This window comes from Cynocephalus volans, chromosome 12, assembly GCF_027409185.1.
Source record: "Cynocephalus volans isolate mCynVol1 chromosome 12, mCynVol1.pri, whole genome shotgun sequence".
In the NCBI taxonomy this organism is placed as follows: Eukaryota; Metazoa; Chordata; class Mammalia; order Dermoptera; family Cynocephalidae; genus Cynocephalus; species Cynocephalus volans.
This window is the reverse complement of record NC_084471.1, coordinates 12,571,734-12,594,701: the sequence shown is the minus strand read 5'-3', so window position 1 is coordinate 12,594,701 and position 22,968 is coordinate 12,571,734. Positions and strand designations below refer to the sequence as shown.

Here is a 22,968-nt window from a genome sequence, read left to right as displayed (position 1 = left end):
GAGACTGTACGGGGTTCAGGCTCCGCCACTTGTGTGACCTCAGGGAAACTAGTTATCTGGCTCATTGGTCTGAGGAGCAAACAGATGAATGTATGAGAAGTGCTTAGAAGAATGCCTGGAACACTGTAAGAACTCCACAAACTTTAACTTATCTTCGTCATCATCTTCAAAGCGGCCAACGTACATTACTGCCCTTTTAAGGGACCCTCCCAGGTTTGCAACTAAGCGGAAGTACCCACCCACGGCTCCGGAAGTGACCTCAGAGCCCCTCAGAAACATGGCCGCGGAGCGCTCTTCCGGAAGCGGTCACGGGGATCACGGTGACGCAGGACGAGTTAGAGCGTCCCGTGGGGTTTCCATGGTGCTGCCCTCGGCCCTCGGTTTCTCCGCTTCCTCTCCCGCCTGAGCGCCGGGAACAGGAAGGCAGGTGGCCGGTGCCATCCGCGACGTAGACGCTGCTTGGGGGAGGGGTTGACGAACGGGTGACGCTCTAGGCGATCTCGTTATCTCTATGGTGCCGAGCGCTCCCGTTCGCTGCTCCCGCACGTCGGGGCGGACATTGCCCCTTTAATCGGTGGAGGGCGGTGCCGAGGAGGTCTCGCGAGAGCTGCAGGGGGCGGGGGGTGGTGCCGAAGCGGGGGGCCCGTGGCCGATGGAGCCCGCGATGGAGCCGGAGACTCTGGAGGCGCTAATCAGTGAGTGTCCGGGAGGGGCGCGGGCCGGACCGGAACCGGAACCGGGGGCACGAGGCGGGCCCCTTCCCGGCAGGGGCGGGGAACGGGGCGCCCCCTCCTCACGCCCCGCCCCCGGCCCGGGAGGGGCGGCGCCGCGAGTCAGCCCCTCATACCCTAGAATGCAGGAAGACCCCACCAGTTGTGTGGCCCTGCGGTGGGAGTGGGCGCTGCTCACCCATCCGATTCTTGAGCCACGACCCTCCGGGGTCAGTGAGCTGTGCCCAGAACCCCCGGAACGGAGAGAGCAGCCTCCAACTTCCTCGAGCCCAGACTGCTCCACCAAGGGGCGGCCCCCTCAAGTCATTCCTTTGGGCCCCGGGAAGGAGCAGGCGGGCGGGTCTGACTGTCAGAGGAAGGGACCCCACTGTCCTCCGCACCCTGGCCCAGCATGCCTGACTCCCTTCTATCCGTTCCTTGAGCCTGCACCTAGTCTCAGATTTGCTCATTCCCCTGTCAAGGAAGGGAGGACCCACTGACCCATCTGATCCCCCCCGACTCCCAGCCCGTCGCTCCCAAGCTCTGGCCACAGTGAGAAACCCCCAAACTCTACAGGTCCAGTCTCAGACTTCAGAAGTAATTCCAAGTTCCCTGTCACTACCCCCAGCTTAGTCCCCCAGACTCTGCACCTACATCTATGACTCCTTTCCCAGCTCTTGCTGAGCTTCCTCCATAGACCGCTGCACCCTTTTCCCTGACTTCTCATCCCTGGCTCCTCAGACACAGCTTCCTACTAGTCAGGCTTTTGAGCCCCCAAATCCTCCACCAGAGCTCCCTGTCCTACAATGCTAATAATCCTTAGCTCTCACAACCCTCTCCTGGACTCTGCCCCTGAAAGCGCTGACTTCTCCCGGTCAAGTGACAGCTCTCTCCCAAGGCTTTTCCTCTTGCTGGGTCCCCATCAGGGTCAGGGTATTAGGGTTCAGCTCAGCCCCTTGGACCCAGGCACACCAGCGAGCTGTGCAGGGTGGTTTGAGGTCATGGCCAGCCCCTTTTAAGCCAGTTTTGAGCAGAGTTGAACCCTGAGAGTGACCCCAGAACCAAACCATCTCCAGGGATGTTTCAGAGTCGGTGTGGGCAGTGGGAGGGAGTGGAAAGGAGGCACTCAGCAGCCATTGACTGTTCCAGAATGCCACAAGTGTCCAGGTCTCAGCAGCAACTTCGGGGCGGGGGGAGATGGGCGGGTCCCTGGCTGACTGATCTCAGACGGGCTGCAGGACTTAAGCTCTGGTGATACAAAACAGTCTCGGGATTTAGCAGCAATGAGGATTTTCTGAGAGGCCAAAGAATCCAGAAACAGGAGTCAGGGATGCCTGAGTTTGGCTGGACCCTGACATATTGAGGCTGAAATAGTTTTCTCTTTTTCTTCCCCTTTTATGTCCTAGCAAAATTGTAAGCTCTTTCCTTGTGGAGGTTGTAGGTAAAGAGTAGCTTCTGGTAGAGTAAATGATGCTATTGTCACCACTGTGGATTGACAGGGTGGCGTCACACCCTGACATGAAACACCTTCCTCCCCCCCTGGATGTCCTCCTGTGCCTGCCAGGTAAGGCACTCCCTCCAGGTGGAGTTAGGAGGGCTGGGGGCCAGGGAGGTCGGTCAGATCTCCTTGGACCCAGAGGCTCTCACTTTAAGCAAGGTGCGGGGGAGAAAGCTGATGTCTCGTGATGCTAGTGCCTCCTCCCCTCTGGCTTCTGACTCAGGCATAGTCTCTAGAATCAGCCTCTGTCCTCACTCGGACTCACGTGTCTTTGACACTTTAAGGAACTTCCTGTTTTAGGGTTCCACAGCCGGGTGTCATCAAGTGCAGTATCCTGCTCCATTTTCTTTCTAACTTCAGACTGGTGTTCGCCAGCCTTTGGCTGTGTTGGGGGACTGGGAGGCAGAGTAGACAGTCACCCTTACCCATGAAGGTCAGGGGGGCGGGGGAGCATATTCCTGGTATCCCCAGGTAATCAGCAGGGGTTTCATTTTCCTGAGGAACTGGAGGGTCCTGCAGGGCTTCTGGAACAGAGATTTGTACGCAAAGAGAAAATGCTTCATTCGGATCTCACACTCTGTCTATACGTTTTCCCTGCTCTGCTTTTCTTTATAGTACTTTGCAACAATATGCAGTATTCTGTGTTTATTTGTTAATCTTAATATTCAGTGTTTCTCTTGCTGGACCATGAGCTTCAGGAGGGCAGGGATTCTGTCTTGTTCACTGCTGTAGCCCCAGCCCCTAGACTATTTATTAAATAAATATGAATTGACTGAATGGCTGCCAGGCACTGGGATCCCAGGGCTCCAGGCCCCCTGCCACACTTAGGGCCCCAACTGGGCAGGTATCACATGATGGGTCCCTAGCCTCCTCTTGTCCGCAGATTCTTCTCTGCCTTCCTCCTGACCTGTGTTCCTTCCACACCCCCAGCTCAGTTCTCAGGCTTGGGCAGAACTGGCTGGGAAAGGGTGAAGCTTAGAGACAACCTCTGGAGAAGTGAAGATTCAGCTCTGGCTACCCCTTCAGCCTTACCATGCACAGAGTATTTTGTCTTACAAAATCAATTTGTATTTTACCCCAGCTTTACAAGTGGGGAAATGGAAGTTCAGGAAGTTATGTGGTCTACTTGATTGTTGTTTAATCAACATTGGGGGTTAAGGGGGTGACTATCTGGGCTTGTTTACCATCCCCCTCCTGTAGATCTGTTTGCCCTTTCCTGACCACTACCCATTCCTGGCTTCATACTGCCCCAGAACCTCACCCCTGCCTGCCTGCATCTGACCCTCATTCCTTCCTTCATTTGCCTAGGGGAGATGGGTGTGCACCTAAGGGGCTGGGATGTAGTGCAGTAGCAGGCTTGAACCCACAGTGAAGGGCAGTCTGAGGGACACAGAAGAGAAAACTGACCCAGAACTGTCACCCTGGACAGGAGTGGAGGGTTAGGGAAGACTGCTTGGAGGAGGTGATACCTGAGCCATTCCCAAGAGGAGAAGGCCCTTCATGCTCTGCTTTGTGCTCGGTTATCCATGTCTTTTCTCCTCACACAGCCCTTGAGCTTGTCAGAGGCGAGGCTGGTTAGCTCCTTCTAGTCCCTGTTTGAATAATGCCTCTTCCAGGCAGCCTTTCCTGGCCTCAGGCTGAGCTGAGTCCCCTCCTCTGGGCTCCCATGACTCCTTTGCCTCCCTCTGTCACACTTTATTGAGAACCTAGCCTCCCTTGTCCTACTTCCTGGCTACACAACTCCCTGAGGGTGGGACCATGGCATTTTTTTTTCCTTACCTCTGAATCTTCTCTGAACATAAATTCCATGAGAATTGTGGGGACACTGTTCTCAGGAATGGAATCAGAGGAGGTGAAGTTGGTGTGACAGGGGTACAGCTGTAGGGATGGGAGTAAATGGGGAGGAGGGGAATGACCCCTGTGCACAATCTCTAAACGTGGGGCCATTTGGTGGGAAGCTGTGAGGGGAAACCAGCAGACGTGTGCTCATCTGTCCATTTACTTGATTGAGCACACGGGTCTTGAGGCTGTCTGGGCAGGAAGTCAAGGGGAGGCCTTTTCCATGCACTCAGTCATTTACCCTTCCCCATGACCAAACCAGTTGCCAGGACAGGGAGTGGGAAAGGCAGGAATCCCTCCACAGGCCATACCGACCCCGTCTCCTCCTACAGACAGAGCCACGAACCCCCTGAACAAGGAGCTGAACTGGGCCAGCATCAACGGCTTCTGCGAGCAGCTCATCGAGGACTTTGAGGGGTAGGTGGCTTCCCCTCATTTGTTCACATACTCGAAATAATCCACTGTGCACCTGCCATGCACACTCCAGACCCTGGCCTCGGGCAAAAAGACCTGGGTGGATTGAGACCCAGTTTCTATTCTCAATACATTAACACATTGTACTGAGTGCTGCTGTGTGTCACGCTCTGAGGTGGGCTGGACCCATTTTACAGGTGAAGAAGTCAAGACTCAGGGGACTCAGCAGTTTGCCCCAAGATCTCACAGAGAGAAAATAGCAGTCCTGGGTGTGATCAGACCCAGGCCTGCCTGACCCACAGCCAGTGCTTTGTTGAGGAAAGCCTCCCGGAGGCAAAACTGCTCACTCCCCAGCTAGGAGGAGGCCAATAGGCCCTCTGCTCAAGGAAGAACCAGAGCCACCTGCATTAGAGCCACCTGGAGTGAGTGTCAAAAATGTACATTTCACTGGCCAGCCACCAAGAAAAAAAAAAAAAAAAACACTTTCCTGGGCTGCATCCAGACTTGACTCTCTGGTGGGGCCTGGGAGTGGAAGTTCCTAGCAGGCTCTCCAGGTGATGCTGAAGTTTGGGGACCACAGCTCTGTGTACTGTACCTCCACCCACCTCCACTAGTGTAGGTGTTCCACTTGGGGAGGCTGTGCGGCATGACATACATGCTTTGGAGTCAGACTGCTTGGGTGTGAATCCCATCCCCTCTCTTAGCTGAGTGACCTTAGGCAAGTAATTGATTGCCTCTGGGCCTCAGTTTCAAGTATAGAGTGGGAACAATAGTACTGCCTGCCTTGGAGGTTATGAAGGTTTTCCTTCCTGCTTTATGAAGTTTAGACAGAGAAATGCATGTGAGGCAGTTTGCACATCATCAGTACTTAGTACGTGTGACTCTAAAAGCTGTTACCATCACTAGTGACGGGCCCTTTATGATCTGGTCGATGGTGTCACTACCTCCACCATGAAGCTGCTCTGATTTCCCCCAGCAGAATGTCCTTTGCCACCATGAGTTCCCAGGGAACTATGTGTGCCCGTCTCTTGTGGCACATCATCATTTTCTGCTCCCAGATTGGATCCTTAAATGCTGTGGTCATCTCTCCATCCTTGTCTCTACAGGCAAGCTGAGGACACAGCATGTCATAGTTCTTAGTAAAGCCAGCCAAGGGGCTGAGCACATGCCTTTCGAAGGTCCCCATCTGCACTCCCTGCCTCGCCCTGCCCTGCCACAATCCCAGTCCCCATCCAATCTGGAGAGGGAACTGGGCCTTGTGTATGCCCTGAAGAAGCAACAGAGGGCTGAAGTCCCAGTAGGCTATAGTATAGTTACCCTCCCTAGACTGACTGGTGCTCCCTGGCAACTCTGGCTCTGTGTTGTTCCTCCCACCCAGGCCTCCACTTGCCACCCGGCTGCTGGCCCACAAGATCCAGTCCCCGCAGGAGTGGGAGGCGATCCAAGCCCTGACGGTGAGGAGAAGGGGACTGTGGGGTGCCATCTGTCCCCCGACGATGTGATGGCACCAGGGGAGGCCAAGACTGAGGTTCTTAGAGTTCCATAAGGCTTTTCTTTAGAGTACCAATATGGCCCAGGATGGAGGTCTGGGCCAGCTCCTGAGGGTCCCACAGCAACCAGTGGGGTGGCCTCCCCCTCCAGACTGTACACTTAGGCCTCTTGTTGAGGGGAGGTCCCTTAGGGTCAACTGATCCAGGGGTTCTCCACCCCAGCTGCACATCAGATCTCTGGGAGGCTTGTTAAACATACTAAATCAGGGTCCCACCCAGTCCTGCTAAGTCAGAACACCTAAAGTATCTGTGTCCAGGAATCTGCATGTTTGTAAATCTCCCCAGGTGCATTGCAAGAGCCAGCCCAGCCCATTCATGGTCTCCAGACATAGGACAGAACTGTCCTTCCCACAGGAATATAAGGGGTGATGTCTGGACTCAGGCCCAAGGTTTTGCAGCTATGCCAATAGCAGAAGAGGAGGGTTGTGCTGTTTGTGGCCCCCAGCATGGGCCACAGACCAACACACCATAGCACAAAGCTGTTTCAGGTGGTTGCAGATAAACAGCTTTTCTGTTCATAATTATGTATTTGTCTTGCTAATCAAGTACACACCAGTCCTATAATATCACAGATATAGCTTTAGGATAAGGCCAAGGTAGATGGTGACTATTTAAGTTTTAAAAAGAAGAAAAGAAAAATAGTAAGAAAATAATATTCAAGTGGTACCCAGATGTGGCCCAAGCTGTGGAGGGGGCTGCGACCATGCCGCAGGCCAGGCATTGCTGGACACTATAAGTCACCCGACCACAGCCCCCAGAAGGGTGATGACCAGTCTCAGGCCTCTGTGAACCTCAGAATCTTCTATCCTCATGGGTCATTCCTCCTTTCTAAATTCCTGTCCTTGGGCTTTCGGCCCTAGCAAAGGTCTAGGAGGGAGGCTGCCTCCTCTGATCATCCCTGGGGGTCCCATCACACCCCCACCTCCCTGCCCCAGGTGCTGGAAACATGCATGAAGAGCTGCGGCAAGAGGTTCCATGATGAGGTGGGCAAGTTCCGCTTTCTCAACGAGCTCATCAAGGTTGTGTCTCCCAAGGTGGGTGCCCCAGCCCAGCTCAGACCTGCTCTATCAGATATGGGTTGAGGGGAGGCTGGCCAGTTAGCTCAGTTGGTTAGAGTGCAGTCTTATAACCCTAAGGTCACAGTTTGGATCCCCGTACCAGCCAGCCACCAAAAAAAAAAGATATGGGTTGAGGAAAGAGGACCCCCTCAGATGGTGGTGACTGCATCCCTTCCTGGGGGTCTCCCACTGGGGTACCACCTCAGCCTCCCCATTAGAACTTGGACCTGTCACAAACATGAATCTTTTCTCATGGTCCCCTTCCCAGCTGAGCCTGGGACAGCCCAGGGTTTCTGGAAAGAGCTTCCAGGCTGACCAGTGGTGGGGCAGCCATGGAGCTGCTCAGTACTTTGGGAGAAGTGATTCCAGGGACTACACACAGCCGGTAGACAGCTCGTCCAGCACGGGCTGCTCCAGCCCTGAGATCGCGCCCTGTAGACTTGGCCACAGCGGCCTGCCTAGTCTCTGGCAAAAGGTTTCCCCATGCCCACCACACAGGGGTGTCCTCCTTGGGCCTTGGCATCCAAGGCCACAAACCGAGTGACGGAGCCTGCTAGCTGCAGATGGGCCACACCCCAGGCTTCTGGTCTTTGGTCTCTTCCCATGGGCCATGAACATGTTTGATGCCCTTTGGGTGAGGCCTACCCCCTTGGCCCTTCCTCACTCAGTCCCATCCTTTGACCGGAGCTGCTGAATGACCTATCTGCCTGCCACTGTCCTCCCAGAAGGGGTCTCTGGTAAGAGAGCTGCTGGGAGACTAGTGGGGCCCAGCATCTCTCATTTCCACACTTGCCCCTTCCCTGGTCAGCCTGGACACCTCTGGCTCCTCTTTCCTGAGGTCTCAAGGTTAAGCTTGCCATGAGCTGGCTGTGAGCAGGTACTACGCTCTGGGCCTTGCCGGTGTTAGCTTTGCATCCTTACTCTGGTGCCACTTAACAGGTGGGGAAACTGAGACGTAGACATGACTAGTAAGGGGCAGAGCTAGGAGTGAATTCAGTCTACACCAGGTTGGTTGGGTGGGGATGTGAAGACCCTATAGGCCAGAGGGCTTCCCAGGGAGTCCTGGGGAGGCAGCCAGATTTGGGCTGGGCTTTGAGCTGAAGTGAGTGGGATTGGGTAGTGTCAAAGGCCTCCCCTCCCCTGCATCCTTGAAGTACCTGGGCTCTCGGACGTCGGAGAAGGTGAAGAACAAGATCTTGGAGCTTCTCTACAGCTGGACGGTTGGCTTGCCCAAGGAGGTGAAGATTGCAGAGGCCTACCAGATGCTGAAGAAGCAGGGTGAGGCACCCGAGGGTGCGGTGTGATGGCAACTCCCCTCCTCCCCAAGCTGGTGCTCCAGCAGCTTCAGGGGCTTCTGGGCCAGCAAGGTCATGGGTCTGTCCTTTAAGTTTTCAAGAACATATGGCCAGTAAGGGCTTTTAGTGGCTCTTCCTGAGGCTAGCTAGCTTGGGTGGAGAAATGGTATGTTTGGGTCAGGCTTCCCCTCACAGAGTGGCCCCCATGGAGTGGCCTCAAAATATGGGTACCCAAACCCTCTCCCCCATGGACTTTGACATGGTAGGCCAGGAGGAGGCCCTAGCCCACCGGAGTCCAGAGCCAGCATGCTGCAGAAAGACTGTCCTCCCTTCCATCGTACTCCTGCCTGCCCCTATCTCACCCCCTGCCCCTGGGCCTAGGCCCTGTTGACAGCCTTCCTGACACCCGTCTGCTCCAGGGATTGTGAAATCCGACCCCAGGCTTCCAGATGACGCCACCTTTCCCCTTCCTCCTCCACGGCCCAAGAATATGATCTTTGAAGATGAGGAGAAATCCAAGGTGAGACTCCAAAGGGGAGCACAGGGGACTCCAGGGCCCACTTGGGGGGCAGTGATTCTGGCCCCTGGCTGTCCTGGCCCCAGCCTTTGGAACAGAGGCTCCCACTGAGCATGACCACTGTGGTGGGTGCTGGCACTGTTTATTGGGCACTTACTATATGCAGAGTACTTCCCATATGGTGTCCCTGCATTTAATTAACACAGGAGTATGTCTGCTGTCCCTGGAGTTGGTTCGAGGGCATTTTATAGGTTGATCAAGGATTCAGATCCTCATACTGGCCAGCCACCAAAAGAGAAAAAAAATTATTAAGCCATATGTTGATCAGGACTTTACATATCTTTATGTCTTTGACCCTTTCAGTAGACATTTTACTAGCTTTTTCTAAAAGAAGTATGTGCTCATAGGTAAGAAATTAAACCACATAGAAGGAAAGATTAAAGTAAGGATTAAAACAAGGAGATAAAAGTAAAAGCTCCTCTCTCCCCTGTCCCAGCCCCAGAGGGTTACTATTGTTTTTTTTTTTTTTTTTTTGTCGTTTTTTCGTGACCGGCATTCAGCCAGTGAGTGCACCGGTCATTCCTATATAGGATCCGAACCCGCGGCGGGAGCATCGCCGCGCTCCCAGCGCAGCACTCTACCGAGTGCGCCACGGGCTCGGCCCTAGGGGGTTACTATTGTTAAGTTTCTTGTACATCCTCCCAGAAAGGTTCTCAGAAAGCTATAGTAATACAATGAGCACCATTTGTTGAGACCTTATTTCTGCCAGGTACTGTATGGAGCACTTTCTGTGCAGTCTCTCAGTTGTCCTTAGGGCCACCCATCAGGTGTCAGTAAATTCTCCCCATTTCACAGAGAGAGTAGGTAATACTCAGGTCCCATGGCCAGGAAATAGGGAGCCAGAATGTGACCCCAGTCTTCTGAGTCCTGGCCAGGTACTGCCCTGGTAGTCACGCCCCTCTGTCTTGGCAGATGCTGGCCCGCCTGCTGAAGAGCTCCCACCCTGAGGACCTCAGAGCAGCCAACAAGCTCATCAAAGAGATGGTGCAGGAGGTGACAGCGAGCCCAGGGCACAGGGAGGAGGCAGGATGGGCCACCGAGGTGGGGTTGTGTGCATCCCTGTACAAAGAAAGCTGACTGCCACTGGGGGACCAATGTGTGGAGGGAAGAATTTCCCAGCAGCCTGAGCTAACCTGCCCTGGATGGGCTTCTACAAGGCTGGCTCCATCTTCTGTAAATCTTAGAAATGAGTTAGGCCTTAGTATATTTTTTATAAAGTGTATGTGTAAGGATCCGTGTGTATATATGTAAGGAGAGAGTAGTATACGTTTAATGTATAAGTAAATGACCATATGTCGTGGTGCATGCTGAAACATTTTTATAACATTAAGTTTAAGTTATCAAAGAAGTTTGCAGATCAGTAGTTAATAGCACAGATGAGAAGATTCAAAACAATCCAACTTGATGTTCCCCAAGCTTGGGGTTAACAGGAAAACAACTCAGGCAACAACAGCCACCAGGGCAAGGGCTGCAAAGCAGACATCCCTGGGGCAAGAGGAGGCAGGCCCCCTGCCTATGGGTCTCGAGAGCCCACCCAGCCGCACCCCAATGTAGCTAGATCGGCAGATATTTTTTCCTGTGAAGATGATCAGAAATCTGGATTTTTGCATGAAGTCACCCAGTTAACTAATGATAGCAGCCACTTGAAACTTTTTTTTTAAGTGTGGGCCCAACAGAACCTGCCTGCTCATTTTACTGAGACACAAGTGCCATCAGTGGGCAGGCTGGCCCAAGGACAAGCTCAGGTCCCAGATTGACTGCTAAGGGCTCCTCTGGAAAGGGTATGCCCAGCACAGACATGGAGATGGTATTTTCTGTCAGAGGCCTGGAGGGCAGAAGCTTCAGGTTGTCTTGAAGGGCCACGCTGCGTGCTCTGACAGCTAAGAGAAAGTCAGGGATGGCCCCCTCAAGGAGGTGATTCTGTCAGATGGCACAGCACATGCCCACCTTTCATTCTGCGAGAAAAGAACATGCCTAGTAAGCAGAGTGGACGAGGAATGGTGGGGTCACTTCCTGCAGCAGCTTTTAAAGGCCATAAGCTCCCCGCATTTGCCAGGCCCTGACAGGCACTGGGAGGGTCGCTGCACTGCAGGTTATGCTTGCTGACCGTGCAGGTCCCCTTCACTGTAAAGTATGGAAACTCCTGTCAAGGGACAAATACAAGAAGGACAAGAGTCACTCAGAACCACAGGTGTAGGTCTAGGGCCCTGGTCCTTCAGAAGCACCTGGCATGATGTTGGAAACCCAGATTCCTGGGCCATCCCTGGGGATGCTGATGGGCTCGTGCAGAGACCTGGGTCCAGGGGGCGCTGGCAGAGGGGAGAGGAAGTGACCACAGGGTTGGCAGAGGGCTTCTTGGACCAGAGTGCCCTGGCCTGGGCATGAGGAGCCCCACCCCAACTTTGGATCTCACAGTCAGCCAGCCTTCCACCTGGACCCCCACACACACTCTCCAGAGTGGTGTGGGCAGTGCCTGGCTCCAGGCTGGGCATGGTGCAGGCTCTCAGGGGCCATTTGCCAACGTCTCCCCAGGACCAGAAGCGGATGGAAAAGATCTCAAAGCGCATGAATGCTATTGAGGAGGTGAACAACAATGTGAAACTGCTGACGGAGATGGTGACGAGCCACAGCCAGGGCGGTGCAGCTTCGGGCAGTAGCGAGGACCTCATGAAGGTGCGCCTGCCTCCTCCCCACTCGGGGCCCACTCCAAAGGCCCTGACGGCCCTGACCCACACCCTGCTGCCCCCAGGAACTCTACCAGCGCTGTGAGCGGATGCGGCCCACGCTCTTTCGACTGGCCAGCGACACAGAGGACAATGATGAGGCCTTAGGTGAGCCTGGGGAGGTGCTGGGGTCAAGTTCAGGCCTGTCATTCCACCTCCTTCCCCCAGGCCTAGTTAAGTATCTGCAGTTGGAAGGAGCCACCACCAGGCAGTCCCCTTCTCCAGCACTGACCTTGCTTGGATTTCTCCACTTTGAGGAAGAAGGAAGCAGAGAGCCAGGGCTGCTGCAGCTGGGCCAAGCCCCTTCTCAGGCATCTCATTTTTTGCCCACAAGCTGCACAGGAGGGAGAATTGTTCCCACTTCACAGCTGGGCTCAGGGAGGGAAGTGACTTGCCCAGATCACAAAGCAGAACAGTGGCAGAGCCAGGTTGGACCAAGGGCCATCTGCCTCTGGACACTGCCTCCCTAGTAAGGTTGAGCAGGAGACTGAGAGCAAATCCCACAGTCCAGGCAGTTCCAGAGCTGAGCCTGTTGGCCTCTGCCAGGGCCACGTACTAGGTTCTTTTCATTGATCTCTGCCCACATATCAGCTGGGGCCCCCTGGGCAGCAGTCTGGATACCATCTTCTTCCCTTATTCACTAGTTTATTGAGTACCTCCCATGTGCTGGGCACCTGGTCCCTGCCCAGGAGGCTTGCTGCCCAGTTTGCTGTAAGCCCTGGCACCCAAAGAGGCAAATGTTGGTGAGGGCCTAGTTTGTGCTGGGCACTCTTCTAGGCCCTTGGGGTACAACAGTGATCAGAGTTGATAAAAGCCTCTTTGTGGAGCTTGTAGCCTAATGAAAGGAGACAGACAATAAACCAAATCCACAAACAAAAAGAAACCTACTTAGAACAAGTGTGTCAGATAGCAGCAAGTGGCACGGAGAAAAATAAGCCAGGGGCGGGGGGACTAGGTAGTGCAGGGGTGGGGGTCAGGGAAGGCCTCCCTGAGGTGACTTTTGGGTAAAGACCTGAAGGCAATAAGGGATGGAGCCGTGCAGAGATTGGGGGGGCATCCGGGCAGCAGGGCCAGAGCAGAGGCCTGGAGGCAGGAGTGCACTCAGTATGTTCAGGGGAGAGCCCAGGCAGTGTGGCAGAGAGAGTGAACGAGGGCAGGGTGCGAGGTAAGAGCCGGGAGGTAGTGGAGGGCCAGGGTCTGAGTAGAAGAGGTGGGATGCCCCCTGCCCCTCCCCTTCACACACAGGCTGGGATGGATGTGGGGTGCTCGCCTCCCCCTGCCCAGAGGCCCCCACATTCCCTCAGCCTGGCCTCTCCCCTCCTTCCTGTCTCAGCGGAGATTCTGCAAGCCAACGACAACCTCACCCAAGTGATCAGCCTCTACAAGCAGCTGGTGCGGGGCGAGGAGGTCAACGGCGATGCTGCAGCCGGCTCTGTCCCTGGTGAGGTGGCAGGAGGGCTGGGAGGGGCCCAGAGCTGGTGGCATGACTGCTAGGGTGACCCTGGCCCCTTAAGATGGGGAAGGCCTCAGGGGGGGAGCTGGGGCGAAGTCTGTGCCAAGCCTGCAGCTGTGGGGGGAGGAAGTCTGGATGTGGATGGAGGGAGAGGGAGCCGGGGGTTTGGTGAGGACAGGCAGAAGAAGGGAGGCTTTTCTTTCCTTTGACAAATCTGGCACCTGCTACGTGGGGCTAGATGACACCCCCAAGGCTTGATTTAATTATCAGAAAGTGGGAGGGAGGGTTAGATCCAAATAGTACAGACTCAGCTCTAATGAGGGTGAAATGACAGACCTGGGGATCACAAAAGAGGTTAGAATTGGGCCTGCTGGGAGGAAGTGGGGGCGGGGGCCTACACAGAAGCTGAAGCACTTAAGCAAGGCCTTCAAGGATGGGTAGCAATTTTCCAAGCAGAGATAAGAAGGAAATACATTCTGGATAGAAAGACCACCATATGCTAAAGAAGGGCCAAACGAGAAGATTCCAGGCAAGGGCTGGCGTGGCCAAGAAGCAGGAGGCGGTATGAAGAGTTGGGGGAGAAATGCTTCTACCACAGCCCCCAAGAACTCTGAGCTGAGTGTCCACCCAGGACTCACTGGACTCTCCTTTCCTCCCAGGGAGCACCTCAGCCCTGTTGGACCTCTCAGGCCTGGATCTCCCTGTGGGCACCACTTACCCAGCCACACCTATCCACCCTGGGGACCAGGCCAGCTCCAAGCAGCCCAGCACCTCGGTTTCCCTGCTTGACGACGAGCTCATGTCTCTGGGTGAGGAAAGGACCAGGCCGGGAGGAGGGTGGGCTCAGTGGCAGGTGGGGCACGATACCTCTGGCAGACCTGGCAGCTTGCAGAGCACCAGTGCTATATATTCTGAACACGAATCCCGTGGAGGACGGGGATGGGCATCAGGCTCATCTCAGAGCTGAGGCCGCCAAGGCTCAGGGAAGTTAAGGAGCTTGTGCAATGTCACACAGTCAGTGGGTGGGGCTGGCCAGTCTCCAGACCAGGCTTTGATAAATAAGCCAGCTACACCCAAGCTCTGGCAGCCTAAGGGAAAGCCAAGGGATTTCCCTGCTGCAGGTTAAGAACCTAGAGTTGAGAGCCATCCAGGCAAAAGTTCAGCAATTTCTCCACCCACTGAGAGGAGGAAAGAGCGAGCTCTGGGCTCCATAGCACCCAGAAGCCCCAGAGAAGCCAAAGCCAGAGCAAAAGGTACTCTGTGACCCAAGCTGGTCCTGGGCCAGGCCTCCTGTCACTCTAGGGTGGGCCCGGTGCTTCAGAGCCCAGCAGACGACCAGGCTCACCCCTGGGGAGAAGCAAAGCATTCCCAACCCGCCAAGCTGTTTTCAGGTTTCCAGCTTCTCTCTGGTGCAGCAGCCTCATCTGAGAGCTTAGAAGCAGAAGAGTGTAGTAACAGCCACCTCATGATAGCTGCTGATGTTAGGGAAAATAGAGGTGCCAGGACCCTTTCAAAGGAATCTTGAAGGATATCTTGGAAAGCTGTAACTTGGAAGCCGAGGGTCAGACTGTCTTTCTCCTGAACCAACTCTGAAGTGAAAAACAAACCTGCAGGCCTTGAAGAAGCAGTGGTGGCTCGGGGGGTCCGTCCTGGGCAGGGTCTACGCAGTGTTCAAGGAGTGCTTCCTTAAGTGCAGTGCTTGCTGGTGCACTCTGTATTGTCTTAAACAATCCTTTCAACCACCACATGAGGCAGGTGCAGTTAATATCCCCATTTTACAGATGAGGACATCAAGGCTTAGAAAGGCTGGGTGACTTGCACAAAAAGGGCTCCAGGGTCTGAACTAGGCACTCTGAGGCCACACTCTGAGCCACTCTGCTGCTCTGGCTCATCATTCATAAGCAAGACAATGCAACAGGGTGATTAGAGAGAGAGGACCTTTACCCTGTTTACAGAGAGGTCAAAGATGGGTCAGTGACAAGAAAGCGCATACAGGGCTCATCTTCCCCTGCAGAGCCAGGACCAGCCAGCAGCCACCAGATGGGGCAGTTGATGCATAGGGAAATAAAGGCAGGACCAGCCGCCCCAGCAAGTAGCGGTGGCAAAGCCGCCTCCGCATGAGAAGCGAGGTGTGCTTTGCACTTCCTGTCCCCACGTTGCTTCAGCAGAGCCCTGAGCCTCCAGCTTCCTTCTGGTTTCTTCTCAAAGGCAAAGAGTATGGACACAGGAACCAGGAGTGCCAGGGCAGCATGCAGCCCAGCCCTGGGGAATGGAGGAAGCCTTGCGGCCACAGAGAAAGCTTACCCTAACTATTCTCCATGGCAGGAAGGGTGAAGGGTGGGGACAGGGTTACTGTCTGTCAAAGAGGGTGTTCCTGGCACTGTTCAGGCACTTTATCTGATGGATCTAACTTACCACACACCACCATCCCCTGATATAGATGCTGCTGTTGTCATCATTTTACAGATGAGGCCCAGGGAGACCAAGTCACCAGCCGAAGGTCACATAGCTATGTGGCAGACCTGTGTTCACACTCTGGTAATCAGACCTTACTCTGATTGGGCAGTCTGGATTCTGCCATGTTCCCACTGTGTGACCTTGGGCAGGTTACTTAACTCCTCTGAGTATCCATTTCCTCATCCCTAAAAATGGGCTGAGAACCTCACCCCTACCTTTTAGGTCGTTTGAAGGTTAAGATTAAGCAAGACCCGCATCTGAAGTGCCCAACACATGGGGGGCATAATAAATGTTAGAAGTTACCGCCTTGTTATCTTTGGTCTCAGAGAGATGCATCTAGAAGAGACCTGACAGTCACAGCTTCCTGGTACCCTTGCTTTTGACTGTCAGATAGCTCTTCAGTTTAGACCTCACTTATTCAGGATTTGCTTGAAACAGAATAACTCATATTAGGTCAGATTTGGGGTGAACTTGGTTGGGGGTATTCCAGGGCAGAGGTCAGACTGGTTGGTGACCTACAGGCTCCTGCTGACCAGCGAGCTAGTTCACAGGGCCATCCGAAGAGCCCACAGCTCTCCTAGGCACCAGTCAACCAAACTCCTTGGCCTGTTGACATGTACCAGGGCTGACAGGGCCTTCAGAGTCTGCCCAGTCCAACACTGTCATTGTGCTCATGGGACATAGAAACTCATCCAGCATGGTGGTCACTCAGAGCACATCCCCTGAGTCAGATACAGCACTGACCCCTCCTTGCCTGGATCCATGAGATTAGGAACCTTCCTAGGACTCCCAGCACTGGCTCTGCTGCCAGCTGGTGAGCAAACACAAAAGTCCTGACTTCTGTCGTTGAGTTGACTTCTGAGTGGCCTTGCCAGGAAGAGAGGAAGCGTATGTGAGGCCTGTGGGACGGGCTGTCAGAATCTTTGGTTTCTATTTCTGCTCTGCTGCTGGTTCCCTCTGAAAGTGTGGGTTTCTCCCCTCGGAGCTGAGCCTCTCAGAATGGGGGATACTAGAAGCCAGGGAACCAGAAGCCAGCATTCAGTCACCCCTCAATTCTCTGGCTTTCATGCAGTCTAGCTCCTTGACCTCTGTCCTGCTTCCCCTCAGGCCTCGGCGACCCCACACCCCCTTCAGGCCCGAGCTTGGATGGTGCTGGATGGAACAGCTTCCAGGTAGCAGGGGGAAGGAACTAGCCTGAGCTCCAGTTGGGAACTAATCATCCCAGCCCTGGGACAGGGCAGCTGGGACAAGCAGACTAAGGGGAACACTGAAGAAAGGGAGGGGGCAGGGGGTTGTCCAGGGGGCTGGAGGTGCCCACCCCAGGAGAGAGGGAGGCCGGCGTTCTCCCCTCACCTCCAGCTGTGTCTCCCCAAGTCCCAGCCTTGGGTCTCCTTTGGGCTGCAGCCCAGCCTTTGCGGTTGAGATTGGGGTTCCATAATCCTTTCCCTTGAGGGTGACTTTGAGGTGCCTGGAATATAGGACCCCTGACCAGGCCCAACCACCCTGCATCATGGACACGGGTAGTATCCCATCTTTGCTGCCTCCTTCTCAGGTGTCACCTGCAGGGAGGGGAAGGGGCCTCAGCACAGGGCCAGGTGACCCTGACACCTCTTCAGACAACCCCACCCCCCTGCATCCTTTGCCCACAGTCATCTGATGGCGCTGAGCCCCCAGTCCCCACCCCAGCCCAGGCCCCCAGCATGGACACGCAGCCCCCAGTGCAGACGTCCCTGCCGGCAAGCAGTGGCCTGGATGACCTGGACCTCCTGGGAAAGACCCTCCTGCAGCAGTCGCTGCCCCCAGAGTCCCAGCAAGTGCGGTGGTGAGGGCCTGCCCTGGCTGGCATGGGGGGGGAGCCCTCTCTGTCTCCACAAACCAGCAGCTTCTCCTGGCCTTCCCAGGCCCAGCACGGAGAAATGCATCACTGGTTTGCCCTAGGAGCAGTGGGTGCTGGAGGACCCACCATGTGCCAAGCACTGCACTTGGCTCTAGGGACACAGCAGTGACCAAGGCAGGCTCAGTGCCTGTCCCAGAGAGCACAGAGTTTATGAGAGAAAGGGGACCTGTGCCCACTCACACACACCCCAAGGTGTTCTCAGCACCCTAGAGAAAGGCCAAAGTCCCAGAGGGCCAGCAGTGGGGGGAGGACACTGGCGGGGTGGAGTGGAGGGAGAACAAGAGCTGCCCGTTCTAAAGGTGAGGAGACCCAAGGCCAGAGAGCGTGATGTGGCAAGGACAGCCGGGAAGCCCAGCCGTTCTGTGCTCTGATCTCTTGGCCACTGAGGAATCCCTTCTCACTGCACTGTCCCCTGATAAGGGAGAAGCAGCAGCCAGCGCCCCGGCTCACACTCCGGGACCTGCAGAATAAGAGCAGCAGCTGCAGCCCACACAGCTCTAGTGCCACCAGCCTCCTCCATGCCGTGTCCCCAGAGCCCCCTCGGCCTCCACAGCAGCCCATGCCAACTGAGCTCTCACTAGCCAACATCACTGTTCCCTTGGAGTCCATCAAACCCAGTGAGTAGGCCGGGTCAGCTTGCCGCCCTGTCTGGAGCTCTGTCTGGGGAAGCAGGTGGGAAAAGGGGGAGATCCTCCTAGCCCTGCCACTGGCTGACTAAGTGGGGAGCTCTGAGCAAGGGCCCCCCTTCCTGGGACTGTTTCCTCATCTGGCCCAGAGTGATTACAAAATTGCTTTATAAACTCCAAGGTTACACAGGCAAGAGAACTTCTTGGGGGACGGATCCTGGACTCCCTCCTTCCCCAGGAAGGCAGGGGCCAGGACACACAGAGGTTTACAGAACTGAACCATGATAAAGCTTCAGGTCCAAGCCTGGGGCTTTTCCCACCCAGGAGCAATAGGGGGGCTACTGCCCAGCACCAAGCCCGGAACAGACAGATGAGGACTGGCCATCACACCCTCAGTGTCCCCAGGACGTGGGTAGTGGTGCCCATCTCACCAATAAGAGGACGCTGAGTTCAGAAAAGGGGAGTGACTGCAGTAGTGTCACACAGAGAGCATGGTCGAAACTCACTCACAGACCTTGACTCCAGCACGCTGGGAAGCAGCTACCTGGGCTGTGACTCAGCTCCGGGTTGGGTGTCCTGCCTCCACCATGAGACTGGAGCTTCACCTGCCCTCTCTGGGCACCAGTCCATATCCTAACTGCACTGCCACCCAGGGTCATAGCAGGCCCTGAGGGAGGGGTTTGCTTGCTCTTCCCCAGCAGAGCAGTGAGCGCCTGCTCTACGCTGGGTGGGAGGCCGAGCATTGCTTGTCCCACCTGCTGCCCTCCCCCCATCCCACAGGCAGCATCTCGCCCGTGACCGTGTATGACCAGCGCGGCTTCCGCGTCCTCTTCCACTTCGCCCGCCACCCACTGCCGGGGCGCTCGGATGTGCTAGTGGTGGTGGCTTCCATGCTGAGCACCGCCCCCCTGCCTATCCGCAACATTGTCTTCCAGTCTGCTGTCCCCAAGGTGACATGGGCTGTGCAGACAGGGCATGCCTTTCTCCTCTCAAAGCAGGGTGACTTGGGGCTTGGGGGAAGCCAGCTGTCCAGAGTGCAGTCTCCATCCCTTGGTGGAAAGTTGGGGGCTAGAAGAGACCCAAAGGACAGCCCCAGGACCCCTGGAAGGGAGCTGGAAGGCTTGGCCTGGTTCCTCCAGGAGTGGGCAGAGCAGCCAGGGCTAGCTCTGCCCTGTCCTGCCCTACTGTCCGCAGGTCATGAAAGTGAAGCTACAGCCCCCCTCAGGCACAGAGCTGCCAGCATTTAACCCCATCGTCCACCCCTCAGCCATCACCCAGGTCCTGCTCCTTGCCAATCCCCAGAAGGTGAGGGGCCAGCTGTGTGACAGGGCGGTGCTGTGGGGTGGGGGGCAGCTTGTCTCCTGCTCTGACGCTTCTGCCTTCACCATCTCTGCCCCAGGAGAAAGTTCGCCTCCGCTACAAGCTCATCTTCACCATGGGCGACCAGACCTACAACGAGATGGGGGATGTGGACCAGTTCCCCCCACCTGAAACCTGGGGGAGCCTCTAGAAGAGAGAGGGGCCAGGGAGAGGAGAGAGCAAAGGGACTGGTCACTGTCCAGCCTGGGCAGGAGGCTTTGGTAGCTCAGGACACCCTTTGTTCCCCATGGCCATACACTCCCAGGCCTGGTGCTTCTCCCCTCACCCCCGTGGCCCCCAAGTGACTCTTCCCCCTCCTGCTTTGCCCCCTCCACTGCTGAGCCAAACCCAGCAGGAGGCTGGGCCTGGGTTTGCACCACAGGGAGTCTCCATCAATGGTGGAAGCCTGGAGCAGGGAGGGGCTGTGTGGCCCTGAAAGGATTTGGGGTCATGGGGAAGAAGCAGGGCTGTTGTGGAAGGGCCACGACCTCAGGCCCAGCCTCAACCCCAGCCTGGTGGTGTCTTCCCCGCCTGTCTCTTATGCCTTATGGGAAGGCCCAGCCATAACTTGGGAGCCATGCTGGAGCTGGGAACCAGCTCAGGCCTCCATAGGAACCCAGTGACTGGGGGTGACACCTGCACCTCTAGCTGTTTGCACTCTGGTGTGTGGTTTGACTCTTTGCTTTTCTTTCAGAGTGGCCCTGTGGTCACAGTCTCAGGAGGCCAAGTTGGGGAGCCCCACCTGGCTCCCACTCCTGGGGGTCTCCCTTTACTGTCAGGCCTCCTGAGGGGCTGTGGGGGCCCGAGGGTGATGCCAGAGGTGGGTGGCCCTAGCAGGGGGCTGCAAGGCTCCTGGAGTCCTCAGTGTGTCTCCTTCATTCATTGGCCTCTGCTGGGGCTCTGTGGGCATCTCACATCTGTCCATCCATCTGTCCATGGTCAGAAGTGGGGTCAGCGTGTGAATGAGCGCAGGAGTATTTATGAAAATAAAATGTCCTTTTTCCTGGACCAGCTGCTCTCATGGTCCTTCTGAGGTTGAGGGAGACAGAAGGGGCCCAGAAGTTGGGGGTCCCCAGGCTGCCCTGTAGCCTCTCTGCTTCTGTCTTTGGAGATCAGGCTAGGGTCCTTCTCCTCACCACCCCCAGCCCTGCACCGGAAGAGGCCCTGCTTGGGGGCGTATGGCTGGTGCTGAGTCACCAGAGAGGGCTCTGGGCTGTGGTGGGCAAGGGCCGTCCCAGCTGGAAGTGAGCAGCCACCAGGGCCTGCCAGGCTCCACAGCTGCTGCAGACGCTGCCGAAGGGGAGGCCCCACCGCTCAGCTTCCTCCTGCTGCTCTCTGCTCTCAAAACACAACTGCTATGCTGCACCGCCACCGAGGCCCCTGCCCAGCTTCTCCCTTTCCCCCGAGGCTGCTCCCAAGATCAGGACACCAATCACAGCTTCTTTCAGGACAGGCCCAAGGACCCTGAGCAGGGCCCCCTGCCACTCCCAGCAGCAGCTCTCCACCACCTGGTGTTATCAAGGTTTTCTCTAACTGGGAGGCTGGGGTCCAGGCACAGAGACTAGGAAGCTGGGGGAGCCCACCAGTGCGGAGCAGTGAGGGGGAGTCAGCAAAGGGGGGTTGGCTGTGTCTTGTGGGAGGCCAGCCCTACACACTGCAGGGAAGGGCTGCCTGCTCAGATAAGTTGGGGGAAGGCTGCCCACTGTTTCTCCTCCCCAGCAAATGAGCCCTTTAAAGACCCTGGGGAATCCTGCATTTAAAAAACCATTTTCACTTTGTCTGATCTAGCATTCCCCAATCTGAACTTGGCCACTGCATCCCTTCCCATGGACTTTGTTGAGACATGCTGTGTGGTCTTTCCCATTCATCAGCAAATGAGGGAGTCCTCTGCCAGCCCAGCACTGAAAGTGCACTACTGAGGGGACAAGAGGCAGGCACAGCACCCACGGGAGCCTCTTACCAGATAACCTACAGCGTGGCTTCCGCTCTGGACTCAGCCCTCCAGGCAGGGCTTGGCCTTCACTGACACCCTGTCCTCCCAGCCACATGGCCTCAATCCTGTCTCCCACCCCACCGCTGGCAGGACTCTTGCCTCAACGCTTGTGCTGTCTCCCAAAGACAGTCTCGAGTTTGGAAGGTTCTAAATGAAACAAAATCCTATTGCCTGTAACGTCCACCTGGGGTCCCAGGAGCATATCTTGAGCACAGTCTCATTACTGGCCATTGAAGGGGTGCAGGTTGGTGTGGGGAACACGTGGGGCTGAGTTAGGAGTCTGGGGGCTGGTTCTGTCTGGGTCACTGGCTTGCTCTGTGACTTTGAGCAAGGTGCTTCCCTTTCTGGCCTTTAGCTTCCTTGTTTGAAAAGGCAGGAGGAACCCATTGAGCTGTAAAGTCCCTCTGAGGAGTCCCTGGGCCAAAGGGTCCATGCTGTCAGCTGTGGAGTGACCCAGGGTGTTACAGGGACGGGATCCTTTCGCTTGTTCGTAGTGCATGCGTCCACTGTCCGCCACGCCAGTGCTCCTTGAGCAGTCCTGTGCTGGGCACTGTCCTCAGAGACTTGTGAGCCAGGAGTTCCATGTGGCACCCTGAGAGCTGGGAAGAGGTGGACATGAGGTGCCACAGGAGTCCCTCATCTGTCTGAGAGTCTGGATAGGGTCTAACCAAAGAGGACCCTTGGCCTCCACTATGTGGGGGAGTTATTCCCCAAATACTGTATGTCAATTCAGACAGCAGTCCTGACCCCTGCACAGGAGTCCCAGGGCCTCAAGTTCTGGGGGCTGGACAGGGGTGTACTAGGGAGATGTGTTCTCTGTCTCTTGAAGGGTGACCCCCACCAGCATGCCAAGAGCAGTGGGACTTCCCAGACCTCAAAGCCACACTTCCACTTCTGTTCGTTTGGCCAGAGGCAGCAGTTAATTTTGGTTTTTAGCAACCGCAGCACACTGTGCTCCTCTGTTCACAGCTGCCAAGGGAAATGGAGAGGCCATTGCATGCCTGGAGAGCCTGCCCCTGCCTGATGCCCCCTCTGCCAGTCCATGCGGGCTCCTGGCCTGGGTGCAGACCCAGCAGGACAGATAAGAGGAGCCAGCCCTGGGCCTGGTGCTATGCTAGACCTGCTGCCTGGACCGCAGGTCTGGACTAGCAGTATTGGGGGTGTCCACCGCATAGGCACATTGCCCCTGCCCCCAACCCCCAGCCCTCATAGAACTGCTGTCCTGGGAGTTGGGGGTTACACTCCCCCAGGGCTGTCAGGATTATGATGGAGTCCTAGTGCCTCAGCCCCACCCCAAGGCTTCTTGGAAAGTCCTTTTGGTTTGGGGAGGGAGCAAGGAAGTTTTTAGAACCCCAGAAATCACACCATGCACCCACCTGCTCTGGACGGAAGCCTCTACCTGGAGGGCAGTGCTGACACGGCCACAAATGAGCAATTTGTCAGTGTCTAAAATGGGATGTTTTTGTTCCTGTGGCCCCACGTCTAACCCCTGCTACCACTGCCTCGGCTCTCTGCCCAC

The 22,968-nt window shown here is 55.8% G+C and overlaps 1 protein-coding gene across 1 annotated transcript; it reads left to right on the top strand.

Annotated features, from left to right (window-relative positions):
• The first annotated feature begins 277 nt into the window (after positions 1 to 277).
• Positions 278 to 20,464, top strand: GGA1 (golgi associated, gamma adaptin ear containing, ARF binding protein 1). Its single transcript, XM_063075737.1, has 17 exons — positions 278 to 695; positions 4,380 to 4,464; positions 5,840 to 5,915; positions 6,947 to 7,045; positions 8,224 to 8,347; positions 8,784 to 8,884; positions 9,854 to 9,934; positions 11,474 to 11,614; positions 11,691 to 11,772; positions 12,998 to 13,105; positions 13,777 to 13,926; positions 16,682 to 16,746; positions 17,224 to 17,396; positions 17,892 to 18,088; positions 18,878 to 19,047; positions 19,292 to 19,402; positions 19,497 to 20,464. The coding sequence occupies exons 1-17, from the start codon at positions 653 to 655 to the stop codon at positions 19,605 to 19,607; spliced, it is 1,917 nt and encodes a 638-aa protein (XP_062931807.1). The 5' UTR covers positions 278 to 652; the 3' UTR covers positions 19,608 to 20,464.
• Positions 20,465 to 22,968: the final 2,504 nt, after the last annotated feature.